Raw genomic sequence first — 18,329 nt, 5'->3', positions numbered from 1 at the left:
TATGGCAAGAAACAGTTTTTATTATATTTCAGAATGACAAATAGTTATGGACATTACTTTTTTGTTTCAATACACAAGCAAATCTGTATGGACAATCATTAGGTAGATGAAAACCAAATAAAATAATTTGTACACATATTTTACAATACATACTGTAGTTCCTCACTGGCTAAAGCAATATGCATTATGCAGGAAGGTATTGCTATTCATATAGTACAGCTAATTACAGTTGATATGAAAAAAAGCAAAAAATAAGTTATTTAAATATCAATTACATATACAGAATGTGCAACTTCTGCTAAGCATTTCATATATGTAATTAAGAATTTTTTGTAAGACTGCAAAAACAAACTGGAAGTTAAGTAACTGGAACAGGTTAACTTGTGAATTGTTATTAAACTTGGCATCGGGAACTCAACTAAATTAAAATACCAGCATAACCCACTGTAACCCTTAACAATACCTGACAACAGATGCCCATTTGTGGACATGTGAACAAAATGTAGCCAATTTCACCTATAAAACAGCTAGATTTACCCTCTAAAGTGCATTTACAGTGTCAGTATTTTCATTCTTTACAAAACACTTCATGGGTCTTGTACTTTTTATTTGATAATGACCCCCCTGTCCTCACTCTTCCAGAGCACCACTTTGATTGAAGAGAAAAAAGGCATCAAATATCTATCTATCAAGTGCCCACTGCAAAAAAAGCATTTAGCTATTCAGCAATAACACTTGGTCAAATTTAAATATGAAATAAGTCTTCAGTTCAGCTCTGGCTATGAAAGATTTTACTGTTAGAAAAAAGGAGAAAGAAACACAAACAAGGAATATTTGAATATGTGTTAGATCCATTTTATGCAAATGTGTGCAAATGAAAGAGCGAAGAGTTTCTGGTTGTTTTCAGTTTTTGTTTTTGGCCCAGAGTTTTCGTAAGAGAATGACCCGACTCTGTTTCCCTGATTTTCAAGACTATTTAGTGTCATAGTGTGCGCTGACCTTGGAGGTCAGCTCTTCACCTGATATAACTGCTCTTACCATCTACCCTCAGTGTGTTTGACAAATGTCCAATCAAGAATTTCAGACTTGCATTAGCTATAGCTACACTATAATGTGTTTAAAAAGTCCCAAACAGCTTATTATCAAGTTATAAATCAATGTTTTTTTCATGTTGTAACCAAAGTGTAGACAGTCAATAAATTCCAGATATGACAGCCCAGATGTCAGCTGTGTCTTTGGAACATTTTTTTTTCTCTCCTCCCTCCCTGTCCCATGACTCTCTGCGTAGAACATGTTTGGTGAATGTGTTGAACAGAATGAAAGGATGTTCAACATGAGGCGACGTGTGTGCCATGCCTGTGGTTTTGTGGTTTATCATCTGTGCTTCATGAGATTAAAAACCACAGTTCCTCAGAAACATATTCTGTGGTCCACATCTGATGATCTGGAGTGTGTGTTCACAAAATCTCGGTCTCAATTATTTCTCAGACATTTGACGCATTCAGAAATGAAAGACCTCCACCTTTAGCACAGTTCAGTCTCAAGTCACACTATATGTTCTATTTCTTTCAGCTATTCATTCATAAACGTAAGGCAATTTAAAATGTCCTTGGATACACAGGGAATGTACTGTTGCTGTGAAAGCTGATTGTGGTAACTGGAGTAAAACAGAGCTTTCTGTAAGACTCATATTCATATTGGAGCTGGGTGTGCATCCAAATTATGCAGTGAAATAGGACATAGAGTATAATATGAAATACAAGGGCGTGATGTCAGCTGTTTCAGCTTAGAAATGACTGAGAGCTGGCCTCAAAATAAGGCTGCAACATTCAAAAGGCAAACACAAATTTTAACATATAAATCATTTTAAAATTAAGATATGTGTTATGCTATAATACAGAAACATAATACAAAGTAAGCCATCTCAAAACCACCAGTTATTCCTTGTTTGCTGTATGTGTTTAGTGGATTAGAAGTCCAGACATTGAGTGAATGCAGTCATCGTCATTATGAACCTATTAGTGGGAATGAGACGCCGAGTGCAAAGGAAATCACTTTGGCCAAGCTACTTCCTTAAAAGACCCTCAGATAATGTTGCTTTGCTGCAAGAGATGAAAATGAAGCACTTATGAAATATGCAGGAGATAAACTGTCTTCCTGTTTTTTTTTTAAAAAACACATCCATCTTACAAAAGAGTGTGCTATCTTCCTTAAAGGCAGATCCAAGTCTTTATTTTAAGACTTTGAGGGTGTCTTCAGAGTGGAAGCCATCCCACAGCGTGAGTCTATATTCTTCTTTTTTTTTCTTTCTTTCTTTTTTTAAAGGCATCTGATATCTTTTCTTGGCTGTTAGGAGAAACTCCTCAATGCCGTAAACATTTGAGAAAAGTCTGAATGATAGAGACAAAATCAGAGAGCAGGGGCGGCTCACTTTCAGTTTTTTGACGCATGCGAGACAGGAAGTACTGCAGTGCTGTGGTCACCTACGTGGTAGTTCAGTCCTGTGGCCAATTTACCATTCTACTACTGACCGTGTATAAATGAGACGGTACTGACCAGTGAGTTGATACCTGTTAATCCAACCCGACTCCAAAAAACATGGTTAGGACTGCACCTCTCTATGCTCTCTGACCAGTCGTGCCTCACTGACCAGCCGGCGGGCGTGCCTTTGATCCCGCACCCCGGCCTCCCACGCGCTACTCTCCGTTAACGAGGCCACGCGACTCAGAGTGTCGATTCCCGCTGATGCCAGGGGTGCGGCATACATGGGCAGGCCGATAGAGATGAGCCAATCAGAGACTGTGCTAATGTTACCTGAGGGAAGCGGCTTTCGGCACATCTCTGTCAAACCTCCAGAGGGGATCTGAGTGACACACATGGATAATACAGCATTAGTTACAATAGCTCCTCTGATGATGTGACATGATTGAATATATATGAAGATCTGTGATAAAAACAGTAACAACTTTTGCAGTGCAAGCCGTGTTCCAACTCTCTTTTTGTCAAAATACTATAAACTTATCCAGTAAAGACAGACTTTATTATGTCTTGAGTCAATTTTAGGCTATTTAAGTATAAAAAGTATATCTCCATATTTAGCCAGGCTGTTAGATATTTAAGCACAATTTGCACTGTTCCTCAATGATGGCGCCAGCCTTGGGTACAGGGGAATTAGTATTACAACTGGCCTATTTTCACGCCTGCATTGTTACTTTCTAGGAAAGCCTCTCTAAGCACTTATCTATAGCTCTATAACTCAAAAGAACTGCTCCAACATTGTCTTCATTGATATGAAGGATTTAGGAAAATCAGCATTGTTGCCTTACAGCCATGCGGTGTTGTTTACGGAGCTCTTTGACTCGGAGCTGATCCATGGTGGAGGCCACATCCTTGACGGGCTGCTCCAGGTCCTCAGAGTAACGCTGAACCAGAGGCTGGGGGATTCCACACCGGCCATGCTGGAGGGGAGGAAAGTGTGGAAAGAGACATTAAAGATGGCTGTATGTAACAAATCTTTGTTTTAAAGAAGACATTTTGATGCCTCAAAATGGATAGACAAGCAGTGAGAAGCTTATGGGCAATATGAAGTGGACTGAGATAAAGGAACATTTTGATTATATGCTTATTATGGTGATTATTCAGCCTGAGATCTGGCTGTTCATGAATGAATGAAGCAGACAAATTACAGGCCAAAGTACAGAACATCTTCTGGCATGGTAATGAACACAGTTCAAAAGGGATTCAGGAAAATATGAAGGCAAAGACACTAGAGAGTAGACACTATAATTGAACTTTGTAAAAACTCAGGTCAGTGTATTTTGTTCTGCTGCCTATAGAGAATCTCCCATATCCTTATTTTCACTAACACTGAATGTGCAGGCAAGGTCATAGTTTGTATGCATACTTCTGCTATTAATATTTCACTTGTCTCATTTATGGGGAAGTAGAGGTTGTCAAAATTTATTACAAATTTAATATGCAGTGACTGTGTGAAGGATAAAACAGGGCAGAAAACTGCTGAACTTTTCAAAAACATGTTTGCTTGTTCTCTTTCTCTTTGTGTGGACACCTGGCGTAGTGGCAGGTTTCCAGCAAGGCCTGGTTTTGGTTGGCCAAACTGGACCGGAAGGTCTTTTGAGGATGAAAGGGTGGGTGGATGGGGGAACTGATCCCTCCAGAGAGAGGGATGGAGGGCAGGTCATACAAACCTACCCTTCGCACCGCCTGGATTATACAGGGCCAGATGCCTTTAGACAGCCAACAATGAACAAGTTTCAAGATGGACAATAACATAATTTTATTATCTTTTACCATGCTCAAGGCTGAATATCGACTGAAAATTCATTATTCATTTGCCTTGCCAATGTGATATCTGAGATTTGGTATCTTTACCACATAATACCTTTTTGATAGCTTAGTTTGAGGAATATAAATGTTTTTCTTGCATACCCTCTTACTCCACGCTTACCAGTGCATCAGAGTTGAATGTCTTAAAACAGCCTTACAGAAAGTTGTTTCTAATTTATAATGAGCAAATATCTTAATAAAGACATGACTTGAGAGGATTTAAACCAAGCATCTGATGCCAACTTCTGATAAATGACTGTTTTAAATATTCAGTGCTACAGACAGATTAATGTTGGTACTCAAAAGGCACTGATGTTCGATATCCAGCCCTAATTATGCATTTAATTAAAACCATTTTTAAATTAATTGCATGTTTTAATTAGGAAATGGGAGGAAACTGTTTCAAAACATTTTCAGCATGTTTTACCTGTATGACCTTTGACACCAATGACTGCATTTATGCTCAAGCTCTACACGTTGCTACTACAGTAACAGTGTGCCTCTCATGTCTCTGCCAATCCACTCCTGACTTAATAGGAATCCTGCAGAGCTGTGCTGTGGTCTAACACACTATTTCTCACCTCATCCCTTGACATCTTTGTGCGTTTGTGTTGTTGTTTTTCTGCCTCCGTCAGGGGCTCCGCCATGTTAAAGGGGCCCCAGCCTGGGGTCTGGCGAGTGGCAGAGGATTTTATAACCCCGTCTGCCTTCAGTAAGATCCAGCCCGTAAACTTAACAGTCTCAACCGCATCATAGTGAGACTCAACCCACAGCCTTTTCTCCCCTCAGCTCCAGGCAGTGTATTTATTATTGCGCGCACGCACACACACACACACACACACACACCCTCACAAATAAATGCCGCTGCATACAAAAAGGCATTAGCACACAGAAAGAAACACACAAACTTTAGACTCTATTAGTGTCTATTTTTAAACTAAATGAGTTCCAAAGCAAGCCACTGATGTTGTTGGCATAAACACAGAGCAATTTGGTTCCAAGCTGCAGTCAAATTATGACTGAGTTAAGTTAGGCATGTTACGATGGTAAACCAAAAGAGCCTGACGCCAGACAAGTATAGCCCGAGGTGTCTTGGAGCCCCATTTGCACATTAACCATGGAAATATGACTTCATGTGTTTTTGTTATGTGTTAACTATAGATGTGGTTTTTTATAGAATTCTTCACCTCATCTCGACACCTTAGTATCTGGTACAAAAACTTACATAAATGTTAAAAAAAATATACAGTGAGCACTTACTGAAGGAATCATGTTTTTTGTGTTAACAAATGGTACATTTGTGTGTCTCATGTTTAGATGAATGATACTTATCTAACCTTGTCAGAGTAGGGCTCCTCTGTTAAGTCAATTCCCTCGGCCTCCAGCCGTTGCTCCAGCAGGGTGAACAGGTCAGGGCTCATCTTATTATGAGAAACCTTTCTTGCGACAGCCACCTTGCCCCCGAGATCCGAGAGCCACGGAGGCTGGACTGTTGGGGGAGTGCCCGGCTCCTCGCCCATGGATGAGGCTGATGAAGTGGCACAGGGGCTGGCCGGGGTGCTCGGGGTCTTGGCAGGTAGAGCGGGGGCAACGGGGCTGCTGCTGCTGTTGCTGCTGCTGCTGCTTCGAATTATGGGGCTGCTGGGGTGAGAACGGGTTAAGGAGTGGGTAGGGGAGGGAGTGGGAGATGGTGAGGAGGGCAGGGAGAGAGGGGGGTGACGTAGGCCGTTGGCTAGTCTTTCCTTGGACTTTTTGGCAGGAACTGGAGGGGGGACCGGAGGCTTTTTGGGGTGAGTCCGAATGACCTTCTCCCCACTAGACTCAGGGGGACTTGGAGTAGGACTGGAGAGGAGCTCTGGGTGAGTGGGGGACTGGGTTGTGGGACAAGGGGGGCGGAGAGGCAGCAGGGAGGGTATGGGCGGTCTCTCAGCCCTTCCTTTGGGGCTCACTGTAGGAGTCCCATTATGAGCTGGGGAACCCTGTTCTCTACAGGCCTTGGTGGGGCTACTGCTGCCTGATTTGGATCCTTCCTTGGGGGGTTTAAACTCCACACCCACATCCTTTTTCTGCTCGTAAGACTGCTCCCAGTGCAGATCTCCCAGAGAGTGGGAGCGTTTCCAGGGTCCGGTGGGCTGCGGGGGTCCATCCAGGTCCTCGCAGCTGCGGCTGGCTGGGATCGGGGACTGTCTTTGGGCTTTGCGCAGCCCCAGCAGGTTGAAGCCCTTCAGGGAGGGTTTGATGAAGAAGCTTTTTGGGAACTTTGTGCGCTGGTTCTTGCTGTTCTGTTGTAGAGCCTCTGTTGAGAGGGTCATGGGCAGGGTGGGGTAGTCTGGAGACTGGAGCCCTGCTGAAGAACGACTGGAACGGGATGTTTTCCTGCTCTTACCTGCAAAATAAAAATATTCATCCTCAACCTGGTGTAACCAAATTAAATTACAGTTTAAAAAAAAGCTCAGAGGTTTTTCCCCCTCTTTTGAGAAATACTAACAGTCCCTCGTTTTTCAGATTGCTACAGCATTCATTAATACAAAAATGAGATTTATACGACTCAGCATTTTTTAAATGCCTTTCATCTTTACTTTTGTTTCTTGTTTCTTCTATGATGTACTCACTATGATGTATGTTTATATCATTAGCAAACATGTTCACAGCACCAAGTCTGCCAAAGCCAAGTCATTTGAAAATAAAAAAAATATACTCACATGAGCATTACATTTTTATTGTTTAAGGCTTATCTGTAAACCGCAGTCAAAAGCAAAGAGGTGTTTATAAAGAAGGGGTGGAGTGCCACTGGGATAAGATAAGCTCTTTGACTCGTGACCAAACTGGCTGATTTGTTGTTGTCATAGCAGCAATCCCAAATAGAAAGATCTGGATGGGATATTTCAGAAACACTGGAACAAAAGGCTGAAGCAACTTACCATCTATCCTTTGGCTTACAGAGCAGAATGGATGGATGAAATGGGTGGGTGCCACATAGTGCAGCTTGCCAAAGACTTTAAATCGTGGAATGATAGAGAGAAGTTCGATAGATGGAATGTCATGAAGTGTTTCAACGGTTCCCAGAAATGTCCAAAAAAAAAAAAGTTAAGTAAATTGGTGCTTTTGCAACGGCAATTTACGAGGGATTATAATAAATTAAATTAAATGAAATCTTGACAGTTCCAAGAGATACTATATTTACTTTAATTACAGCGCTTGTTCTCAGACATGAAATCAGAGGAGAGTGAGCTCTCTTGACAGCTGAGAATGAGTAAAAGTAAAAGTGACCTTGGCCAAATTGTCAGTGACGATGTGCTGTTGAATAGTTCCACAGCATCATCAATGGCATCACAAGAAACACTGTCGAGTGTGATAAACTTCCATCATCATTACCTGCCTTTCATATGATTTGACCAATATATTACTACATTATCTGTATGAAAATGACGCAGTGAAAGCAGATAGATTACAGAAGTCATGTGATGATATGAGCAAGAATTATGACAAATAGTAACAGGAAAATTGATCAGAATCACGTACGTAGAAGAAAGCCTATTGATTAAAAGACAATATATTCAGGGCTCTACGGTGACATTTTGTTTTACAAAAGCAGAACATTTGCAAAACAAAATCTGTGTCATGATTTTTAATTCCCTCCTATGATATGAATTTAAATTGAACAGTTTTCCTTTGCTAATTCTTCATACTAAATATTGTGACATTATGTGTTTATAGTGGCACTGTGGAACCCTGAAAGAGCAAGAAGAAATGCAGAATGTTTACCAAATGTTATGCAGCTAGTTTGTGAACAGTGTTTAGTGGCATGGAAGGAAAAACAGACAGTAAAAAAAAGGCAAAACGTACAAATCAAGCAAGCAGCACCAGAGGCTTTTTTGTTTTTTAAAGAAGTGGTTTTTATTCCACAACTTAAATCTCTACTGTGGCAGATTGCACGCTTTACTGTTGAACATGAATGACACATACACACGCAAAAGGGGGAACATCCAGTAGTTAAACTGGAACCTGACAGATATAGAAAGAAGACGAGGTGTGACAAAGCAGAGATTTATGAGTTATGGAGCTGTTAAAAAGAATGCTCTGTGTGGAAGGAGAAAGCATACAGTCTAATGCAAAGAGATAGAGCAGTCTAAAAAGATGACCCAAAAAAAAAAACAAAAAACAAATCTCACAAATAAGACCTCAATAAACTTCTATAACCAGAACTCTCTTGCAATCTATGCACTACTATTTAAAAATATTTTCATCCACATCTTTTTTTAGGCACATACTGTATGATTGTTTGTGCAATATGATCACTATTAACACAAGGAAAGTGACATCTTGAGATGGTCTGAAGACAAGAGATTTAAATGGCAGCTGTGAATAATTTACCTGACTTGTACAGTTTTTTTGAAAAAGTGTAGAATCAGCCTATAGAATCATCACTGCAAATCAACAGGCATTTTTGACATGCTACTCTGCAAACTCCTTTTCTATATTTAAAAACACTTAACAGAAATACTCTATGAGCCCATAATCGTCTTCCTGGTATCCGTCTATCGGCCTTGAACCCACAGGTGGGAGAGCTGGGAATCTGAGTCCACGACACGGCAGTGAGCGTGTTCTCAATAGAACAGTTCTGTGCATTGGGGAGGGTCCCTCGCTTTGTGCTCCCAGCAATGTGGGGTGGACTAGGCTTATAGGTCTGGGGCCTGGCTCCCTTTCACTTACAAGTGGACTTTGGCACTGATGATAGAGAATGCCTATAGAATGAGAAGAGTGGTGAAGAAAGTGGAGTGAAAGAACAGCAAAAGGTAAGAATGTTTGAAGTGACAAGGGACTCTTTCACTGTAGCATCCAAACCAGAGGGGTAAAGGTGTGTGTGCGCATGAGGTTTTGGGGCAGATGTGGCACAAAGAGGAGCTATTTGATTGGCAGATGCTGGTCCAGAGGAGTGAGATAGGCAGGGTGTTAGAATGCAGAAGCATGGCAAAGAGATGGAGCAAAAAGGGAAAAGGCGAAAGAGTCACTGTGGCACTAGGACTATGCTAGACCCAGGCTAGGCCTTAGCTAAGCTAACTCCAAGTGATCCTTGGGTAATGGTGGTCTAGACTAAGCAAAGCTATCATTACCATTCTCCAGGTTCTCATTGCTCTCGTAGCACCCGGAGTCCCGCGGGGAGTCACCCACCAGGCCCCGACCCTCAGACAGCAGCTTCTCCTGGGAGCCTGACAGGCCACTGCGCTCTGGATCACTGCTGCCTGAAAATACAAAGACACACAGGAAATACCAACAGCAGCAGAATTGGGGTTGAATTGTCCCCCTTGATTTTAAGGGTATTAAAGGTAACAAAATTAATTTATCACTCTTTTCATGCAAAATAGAGTCAGTTTTGGTGAGAATTCCCAATAAATGCCAGGATCTGAATTCAGATCTATCCAAAATCGGTGTATGTTTATAAGCCTACTTACTGTCATACTCTTGTAGCAGCTCTACAGCGGTGAGCAACACAGCTCTGTGCTGAGGATCTCTGATGTTCAGCTCATCCAGGTCCTCCTCTTCAAGCAACTTGAATGTGTCTAGGTCCTCGTAGCCGTTGAACAGGAAAGTAGGCATGTGCTCCTGGAGGACAAAAACTTCCAGTCTGAGTTTAAAGTTTCCTCTGTGGAGCTAAGAATGAGGGTGTCTAAACTCTGAAGAAAAAATACACTAGACTAAAGAAAAATACACTTTGGATCTGAGTCATCGGACCAGTGACAATGACTTTGGGGTAGAAGCATTGAATACATAAAATAGAAACACAGAGGTAGAATAAGGAGAAAAAACTGTACAGTATACACTTGTCATCTGCTCATAATTTCCTATCCACAGTGTATTTTTAAACCACTGGTGAGCCAAATCTAAACGGCTATTTTGATTTTTAGATGGCATGTAATCACGTTAAACCATGGCTAATTCATTTATGGCTGCCTCAGCTGTCAGCACGTTTTAATATGGCACAAACTTTGTCATGTTGACAAGCATATAAAAGTGACTTGAAGCAACATTAGTGAGTTTGCTGCACCAGTCAAGTAACAGTATGGAGCGTGCGGCTACAATCCAAAGCTATTCTAGCTGTGACCAAAATGGCAAACAGGACTTGAAAAGGAAACCCGCCAAAGTAATGTGGGAACATGAAGAACTGAAGGTGGAGACCACTGCATCAAAGTGTTCTCCAACCACAGAAGACAAAGTTTTATGCACTGACACAAATACACACCAAAACTAGTCACTCAAACCACTGTGTTATCTAAGAGGGCACAGACCAAAGGAAAAAAAAGTTTAAGATCTAGATACGCCCTGTTTGACGACACAGTCAGCTGAAACTATCATTCAAAAGCACTTAGAAGTGCTTCCACTTTGAATATTACTGGGCTCTACACTTGTGTGACCCACACACTTTGTTGGACGAATACATAGACTGTGTGTCACCAGCAAGACCATCAATTACAATGGTGGAGTCCACAGAGGAGAACTGTGTGTCTCTGTTCTATTTCTGCTGGATGCTGCAGGACTAAACAAAGGACCACCAACTAACACAAACACAGGCAGCCGGGCCCTCTCAGTCACAGCATCTTTTCTCTTTTCAGCCAGTCGAAAAATGTTCCAAAATGCAAAGATTATTTGGCAGACAAACCAGCAGGCCAAATGTTACAGGGGTGTGGAGATTTACACTTTCTGGTTACAGACAAGCACTTTGTGTGTGTTTTGAAATCTGGCTTGCCAGTTTAACAAAATGTTATTTAGCACTTCCAAAAGTGGACAACAGTGTTCTTACTCCTTTGATCTAGGACAGCTTGATCGTAACTCATACAGGTTTTATATAGCTTATGGAGCTCAATCAGTTTCTGTGAACATGACAAACCTGAGGAAAGGAAATATCTACACTGCAGAGAAAAGACAACTGGCTAACCAAAAGTGACTTGAGCCTAACATTAATATCAGCCACTGTGTGACAGTGTCAGACCTTAAAACCAGTAAAAAAAAATCACCTGATTTAAGCAATGAAGCTTCTGAAAATCGAGATAAACACTCTTAATACTAAATTATTAATATTTTGTTTTACAGTTCATGACTGGTCTTGACCTGCAAAAAGCAAATCCATTTAGTTTTATCAAGGTTGATGTCTTGAACAGTGCATCACAACCACGCAAGACATTTTCAAAATTTGTTTCTTGTCAGGTCACAAAAAAAAAAAAAAAAAAAAGGTTGACTATCTAACTAAAGAAAGACCATTTAAGTCCAAACAAGCTAAATAATCAAACACAAATGATGCTTGAAAAGATCATTTATCTTGGATAAGAAAACTGTGGGGCTGGAATTTATGTGTACTTTTTCATCATTAGCAGGCCAAAAAGGAAGGAAAGAGTAGTTGCAACACCTGGTAGGAGAATGCAGATTGGCTGCAAACTGGAAAGTCTCTAATGTTCTATATGTGTTTAGTCTAACTCGCCCACTCCAGGAATCTGGTGGTGACTAAGGGGACATGACTGCTCTAATGCACTTGTAACACCCAGACTCACATCTTAAGAAGTTGGTGCTGTAACACTAATCTTTAATCTGTGACTTGGCCATTAGGCTGGCCAGAGATAAAACAGACAACCCACAAAGTCTCTTTCTCAGTTTGAGGAAGCATCACATCCATGCGTAGGTTTTGATGAAAGATGTGAGTTATTTGTTGGGGCGTGGCTGTGAGAATGTGGGTGCTAATGTTTATGCATCCGTGTCAGATCAAACATACTGAGCTGTGCAGCCTGTAATAACCTGCACTATGTTTATCTCTGCTTGTCTGCGAATGTGTTTTCAAGACATTTGGCTAAAATAATATTTTCGTTTACTTGTTATGATTTGATTTCTCCTACCAAGGTGCCAGATGAGTGCGATTTATGGACAATATGCTGATTTTATTTTATATACTGTAGACAAAGTCAGTGTAAATCTACTCAACTTTACTGCCTTTCAAAACTTGTGAACTGACATAATACTGTAGATCCAACCTAATGTATTTGGTATTCATTACAGGGCAACACCTGATCTAACATGTCCAGTAGTCTACCTTGAGGTTGATGCGCTCCAACAGCTCCTCCACAGAGGTGGGTTTGGGCGGTCGGCCCTTCCTCCTTCTCCTCACAGGCCTCTTGGGTTTCTCCTCCTCTTCACTCAACACATCTACATAGATGAACTTGAAGGTTCCCACTTTGTTGTTGAGCAGGCCCATCCATGTTCCCATGGGTGGCTTACTGATGATGTCAATCACATCACCACGCTGGAGAATCACAAAGAAAAGAAGTCAGGAACAATGACCCAACTTTGGCCTTTACTTTTTGACACTGCTGCTTGTTCATAAATAGAGAGAGTAGCTTGAAAAAGTGAACCTTTAATTTAAAAGTGTGATGTAGAGTGACTATAATCTGTTCCCCAACAAGCAATTACATTCTGAATCAGGGCAACAAACTCCTAATTTATCATGTAGCAGCTCTTGCTGGCTAATATAAGACTTTAATTGTACTAAGTAGCTCTAAAATATTTAAGCCAGGCTGTAGTCTGTAAAAACTGGATTGTAAAAATTGTCATCATATCCATGCAGTATAATCAAAAGGGTGAACAGATTGTGGGTGGTAGAGATTTTCAGAGTTAAAAGGCTGTGGCCATTGGCTGTGCACACAAGTGAATATGGCAGTGCATAATCATATCTATATACCTTCAGTTTGAGGGAGTCTGTGTCGTAGGGGCTGGGGGTGAAGTCGGTGTGGACTCGGGCACGACCACAGAACGGTCCTCTATAAGGTGGCTCCTCGTCATCACCGTCCTCTGACTTCACACTTTCTCTGTTACTGGCCGATGAGTCAGTGGTGCTCACTGTCTGACCACCTGGACACAAAGACACACACAAGTGAACATTTATAAGCTACAAAACGACCAGATGTAAACAATCATCACGTTACAAAAAAAGGGAAGTTATAATCATTGAGTCACTGGAGGTTTCACATTCAATCCTGACTGACACTTTCTCATCATCTGTTCATCATTTCTGACACACCATTCAGAAGAGTATGTTGATTTTATTTTGTCAACCTCTTATTTGTTCTCCATTTCTGCATCAGTGAGAGTGAAGAGTTTGAGAGGGTCTTAGACACTTATCCTGGGAGAGGCTGAGTATTTGCTGCACATTTTCCTCAGTGTCTGAGGGAAGGCTGCTGAAATCATGTTGACGTGTGGGAATCGGAGAGACTTCCTACCTAATCATTACCGTATGCTTGCCTGTCTGCTTCGCATGTTTGTGTGCGTGTTCTATGGCTCTGAGCCGCTGACAGTCGGCCAAGTCTTCAATTCTCTCTGAATGTGAAATAATGGGAGGGCGATTTATTCACAAAGATGTGACGGAAACACCAGGCTGAAGTAATCAGAAGATGTAATTAGATAAGATGACCCGAGAGATCAAAATACACTTGGAAACTCTCTGAGATCAAAACACACAAGGCAGCTGGTGGGGGTGTGTGTGATCAATAGAGAGAATTCCTCTTCATGACCATCACATTTAATGCCAGAAGCACCATGAAGGTACAGAACTTATGACATCATATGTTAGGAGCACCATCTAGTGTTAGGCATTGCTCAAAACAGGCTGGCTATTTAAATCTATTTAAATCTTTAGATTGCCTTTACCTGCATACAATATGTTTACAGGTGCTGTGGAATGATGCTTTGAAACCCTAGAACTACACTGTTAATAACCTTAATTATGGGCTTTGCTAACTGCCAAAGTATAGGGTAAAATCAAGTGGTTTGAAGATGTTTTATAAAAGAAAAAAATCTTGATAACTTTCTTTGGACTCACAATGTCAAAAAAACATAAAAGGTCTGAAAAAGAAACCTTGTCTAAAATAATGGTTCCTGTCTTACTCATTGAACTCTGTCCGCTGAGTGAACTACGCAGACTTTCCACTGAGCCTCCAGCTTTAAGCTTCGGCTTCTCCAGAGAGTCGGTGTCAGGCTGAGGGGACTGAGGGGAACCAGGGGCTCCATCCGGACTGGACTGAAAGACAAAAAAGAAGAGGTGGATATGCAGATGGGTAATGAAAGGACACGGGGGGACAGGCATAAAAAGAAATGTTGTGCAGTTAAGAGATGAAAAGATGTGGGAGATGGGAAAGTGGGGTTGAGAGGTTGACATATGGGGGAAACAATGGAAACAAGGAAGGATTAAGACCATAGGTGGAGATGGTGGAAAAATTTAGGGGGAAGTGCGGGGGTGAGAAGGGGGTTGTCAGTATTTTTTTTAATCTTTATTGATGCCCAAAACAGATGTACACATAAGACAGAGTCTCTTTTCTTGTTCTGATATTTTTATAAAAATTCACAGTTCTCAGTCTGTTTGAGAAGATTTCAACAGGTCTCAGACAACTTGAGTTGGTATCTTTGTAGTTCACAGTCTTCTCTGTTTGCTGAGCCGAGGATGGAAACAAAAAGAAAGAATTTGTACTAAAAAGGCTGTGATATTGGACGATGCTTGATTTGTCAAGTCAAACTGAAGCCTCATATAGGAGGACTGTGGATTTTGTTCCCTGTTGCTACTGCTGCAGTTACTTTAGGAAAGATTTCAGCCAGAATGAACAGAAAGAACCACAGGGAAGATTAACACTTTCACTGCTCATACAGGCATCTGAGTATTGTATTAGGACATACTAAAAGGTGTGAACATATCCGTTTCGGGTGTGTGTTTGTTGAGTCAAGCTGTACAAGTAGGAGGCAACAATAATGTCCAACTAATAAAGTCGTTATAAATCAAAAGCTTTTTCTTTTCTGTTTGTCTGATTTCAGTCTGATTGAGTTCAAATCTTTCCAGATCTCCTTTGAAGTCAAAAAGTCTCTGATAATGAAGCAACAACATATATCAACATGCAACGTTGAAATCTGCTGTACATGTTTTATTTGTTTCAGTAATCCACTAGGTGGCATTGTGGTCTATAAAATGGCCATGGTCGAGACATTGTGACAAGGCAATTAATTTTTCTTTGCTCTTTCCCAACCAATGTCTCCATGACTCATGCCAGGATATGTGGGTCACAGTGTTGAGACCACCATGATGGACAGATGTTCAACTACACATTAATGACAAACTGTTTGGACTGGAGGGGCCACTGGATGCCCAGAAAAATTAGGCCAGAGCAGATGAGAGAGCCATTATACACTCTCACACTTTAATTCTCCATTTCCTAAGAGCTACCCTGGGGGGACACTTGCATCACTGCATGAGCTCAACATGAAGCACACACTCCACCCTACACGCTGGATCCAGGGAGAGTACAGCAGAGAGAGAAATCCATGTGTATGTGTGTCTTTTAGTGCTCTGTGTTTATTCTGTAACTAACACAAATACTCCCGCCCACTCACAGCCTGTGGACAGAGTAAGAGACTTACACTGCAAAACTTCCTCTGAATGTTTGTAGAACACAGGGAGCTTTTACTTCTTTACAGCTGTGCATGGCTCACTTGTTTTAAGGATTAAACACATAATGTGTAGATTGTGGGGCCATTCATGTGTTTGAATTTGTTTATACCTACCTAACTTGCCCTAAAACAAGGGAAACTATGCAATGTTCAAAATTACCTTTCTTCAAGTAAAGCGTCCAAAAATAGTGTCTGTGTGTGTGTTAATGTCTAACCTGTTCAGACAAGGAGCTGCTGTATTTCTTCGACATGCGTTTCCTCATCGTCTCCTTGACCGACTTGACCTTCTTGCCCAGTGAGATCCGAGACGTGGTGGGGGATTTGACCACTTCTCTGTATATAGCCTCCTGTTCTTTATTCTGTGATTTGAAGAAAGGAGGAATGGCAAAGTAAAAAAGGATGAACAGAGAGGAAGGAGATGACAGAGAGAAGCAAAAGAGAGAGATGAGGAGAAATCGTGATGAATCCAGGGAGATTGAACAGGAGAGGACAAAGGGTAGGGGGATCACAAAAACAAGGGCGAAAACAGAAGAGAAAAGGTGATTTAGTGTGATAGGAGAGTTCAGCTCGTGCTCCTCGTAGCCTCTTCTGATTTTACAAGCTGCCAGCACTTACATTGGCCTCCGAGCCAGTGTTGACCACATGGAGCGAACGGTTGGACAGGTCAAAGCCTCCGAAACTGCACGTTCTCTGTGGGGGAGCCAAAACACAATCAAATGAGTCATGCTCGAAAGGTCACGTTACAGGAACTCCCCATCCACACCCGCCGAGGGTCAACTCACAATGATTCATGCTTGGCATGACAACAGGCAGCAGTTTGATTAATGAACATGGGTATATGGTTTGTATATATGTGGGGGCATGATGTCATATGGGACTGTGGACAGCGAACAGACATGATGTAACACAAACTGTTATATGAGCTCCTCTTTAAAATTGTGAGTTACTGCACGATCCTAAGCAAATGAGCTGTTATATTGACCATGGAGAGCACACAGTCAGTCCAACAAGTTGCTCGTGTGCTTTAAAGCTTGAATCCCTGGAGAAAATGTTTGACAAAATTAACCTTATTTGATGTGGCCAAGCTAAAATATATAGCTGTGCTTTTACAAGTGAATGTATATTCATTACATTTCAGCCTGATGCAATTCCTTTTGTGGTTAATTAAAAGACAGGCAAAGGCAAAGTTGGGCTTAGTATACAAACGTGCACAACATAAAGGCTGGTTGCTTAGAGCTGACAATATGTTATTCTCATCTGAAATACGTTCAAAGAGAGCAATTTGTTTCATGCTTAGAGGAGATGGTGATATGGAGACTTCTTGACTTTACAGGTCAACAACAAAATAAGCAGTAGACATAAAGGGGAACTATGACATGAAAGGAAAAAGGAGATCCAGGATCTTATAACTAAACTGGCTTTGACTTTTTGAATCCTTCCAAAGCAGTGTAGTAAGTCACACAAAAACATGTAGACACAGACATGCACATAAAGCATTTGCCAAAAAACACACTCAGTTCAAGTGGGCAATTGATGACATTTCTCCTTCACTTCTAAACTACTCAACTGAACTCCCACAAACCCTGGATGAAGAATCTCCAAGTTTGAAGAACTTGCACATTAAGAAAATAGTTTCTATATTAGATTTCCACAGCTGCAGTCCACATCACAACTTCCCAGGAAAAGCACAGTTTGGAGAACAAACATGTTTGAAGTGACGCTTCAAGAAAAAGAAAAGAAAAAATTCTGAATGTGATGGCGATGTTCGATGAAATGGACATGCACCCAGAAAAAAATGTCTTTCGACGATAATTATAAGGAAAGAAAAACCACTTTAAAAAAAATCACAACTATTGCAACTATAGAGGCACGGGCCAAAAAAATAACACGAAAAGCAACAACAGAAAAAAGTGGATTCAGAGAGTTTTTGGATGAGAACGACCTCCAGTGATTTCACTAGTACACGATAGGATTCAGGTACCCTCAAAGCTGCAGGATAGCTTCTCTATATCACTACCTAGAGTATCTGTCGCTACTAGTATTGATACACCCAGGCTATATGTGGGAAACAAGTAAGGTACTTGCAATGCAACCTGACCCTTTTCAAGCTTGTTAACATTACAAAGTTGGCCTTTCATATTCACTGTGCTATGAATAAGAATTACTATATTAATATCAGTTGACCTGTTTTTCTGATGTTGCCACTTTTCATTGCTAAGCTCAGCCTTACAAGCTCAATTTGAAAGTTGATAAATACAAAGACACATCAGTCACTGAAGCTGACTTAATAAGGCCATTCATTGAATATGTCTCTGAGGCTATGTGCTGTGCAGTTCTAAGGATGAGCTGCTCCAAGCTTGTACAACATCTCCTCTGCCCACAGGGATCAGTGTGACTGTGCGGGTACATGTGTTCTTCGGGGATCTGACATTTATAAAAGGCACTTACAAAACCTCTGCTGCAACTTAACCTCCCAAATGGGGCACTGCAGATTCCATAATCATTTCATT

At 41.2% G+C, this 18,329-nt stretch overlaps 1 protein-coding gene across 8 annotated transcripts in view; it reads right to left on the bottom strand.

The window, feature by feature from the left end:
- sash1a (SAM and SH3 domain containing 1a) overlaps positions 1-18,329 on the bottom strand; it is a 159,793-nt gene continuing 141,464 nt past the window's right edge. For all 8 annotated transcript variants that reach the window (XM_018672634.2, XM_018672638.2, XM_018672640.2 and 5 more), the window contains 10 exons: positions 16,435-16,509; positions 16,035-16,178; positions 14,272-14,404; positions 13,070-13,239; positions 12,425-12,634; positions 9,801-9,951; positions 9,462-9,590; positions 5,685-6,733; positions 3,327-3,458; positions 1-2,863 (listed from right to left, as the gene is read on the bottom strand). In XM_018672634.2, the coding sequence (XP_018528150.1) occupies positions 2,603-2,863; positions 3,327-3,458; positions 5,685-6,733; positions 9,462-9,590; positions 9,801-9,951; positions 12,425-12,634; positions 13,070-13,239; positions 14,272-14,404; positions 16,035-16,178; positions 16,435-16,509 (2,454 nt within the window). In that variant the 3' untranslated portion in view covers positions 1-2,602. The remainder of the gene's footprint in view (positions 2,864-3,326; positions 3,459-5,684; positions 6,734-9,461; positions 9,591-9,800; positions 9,952-12,424; positions 12,635-13,069; positions 13,240-14,271; positions 14,405-16,034; positions 16,179-16,434; positions 16,510-18,329) is intronic.

This window comes from Lates calcarifer, linkage group LG7_1 (genome assembly GCF_001640805.2).
Source record: "Lates calcarifer isolate ASB-BC8 linkage group LG7_1, TLL_Latcal_v3, whole genome shotgun sequence".
Lineage (NCBI taxonomy): Eukaryota > Metazoa > Chordata > Actinopteri > Centropomidae > Lates > Lates calcarifer.
Note: the sequence above shows the minus strand (reverse complement) of the source record. Positions and strands in the feature narration are given on the sequence as shown.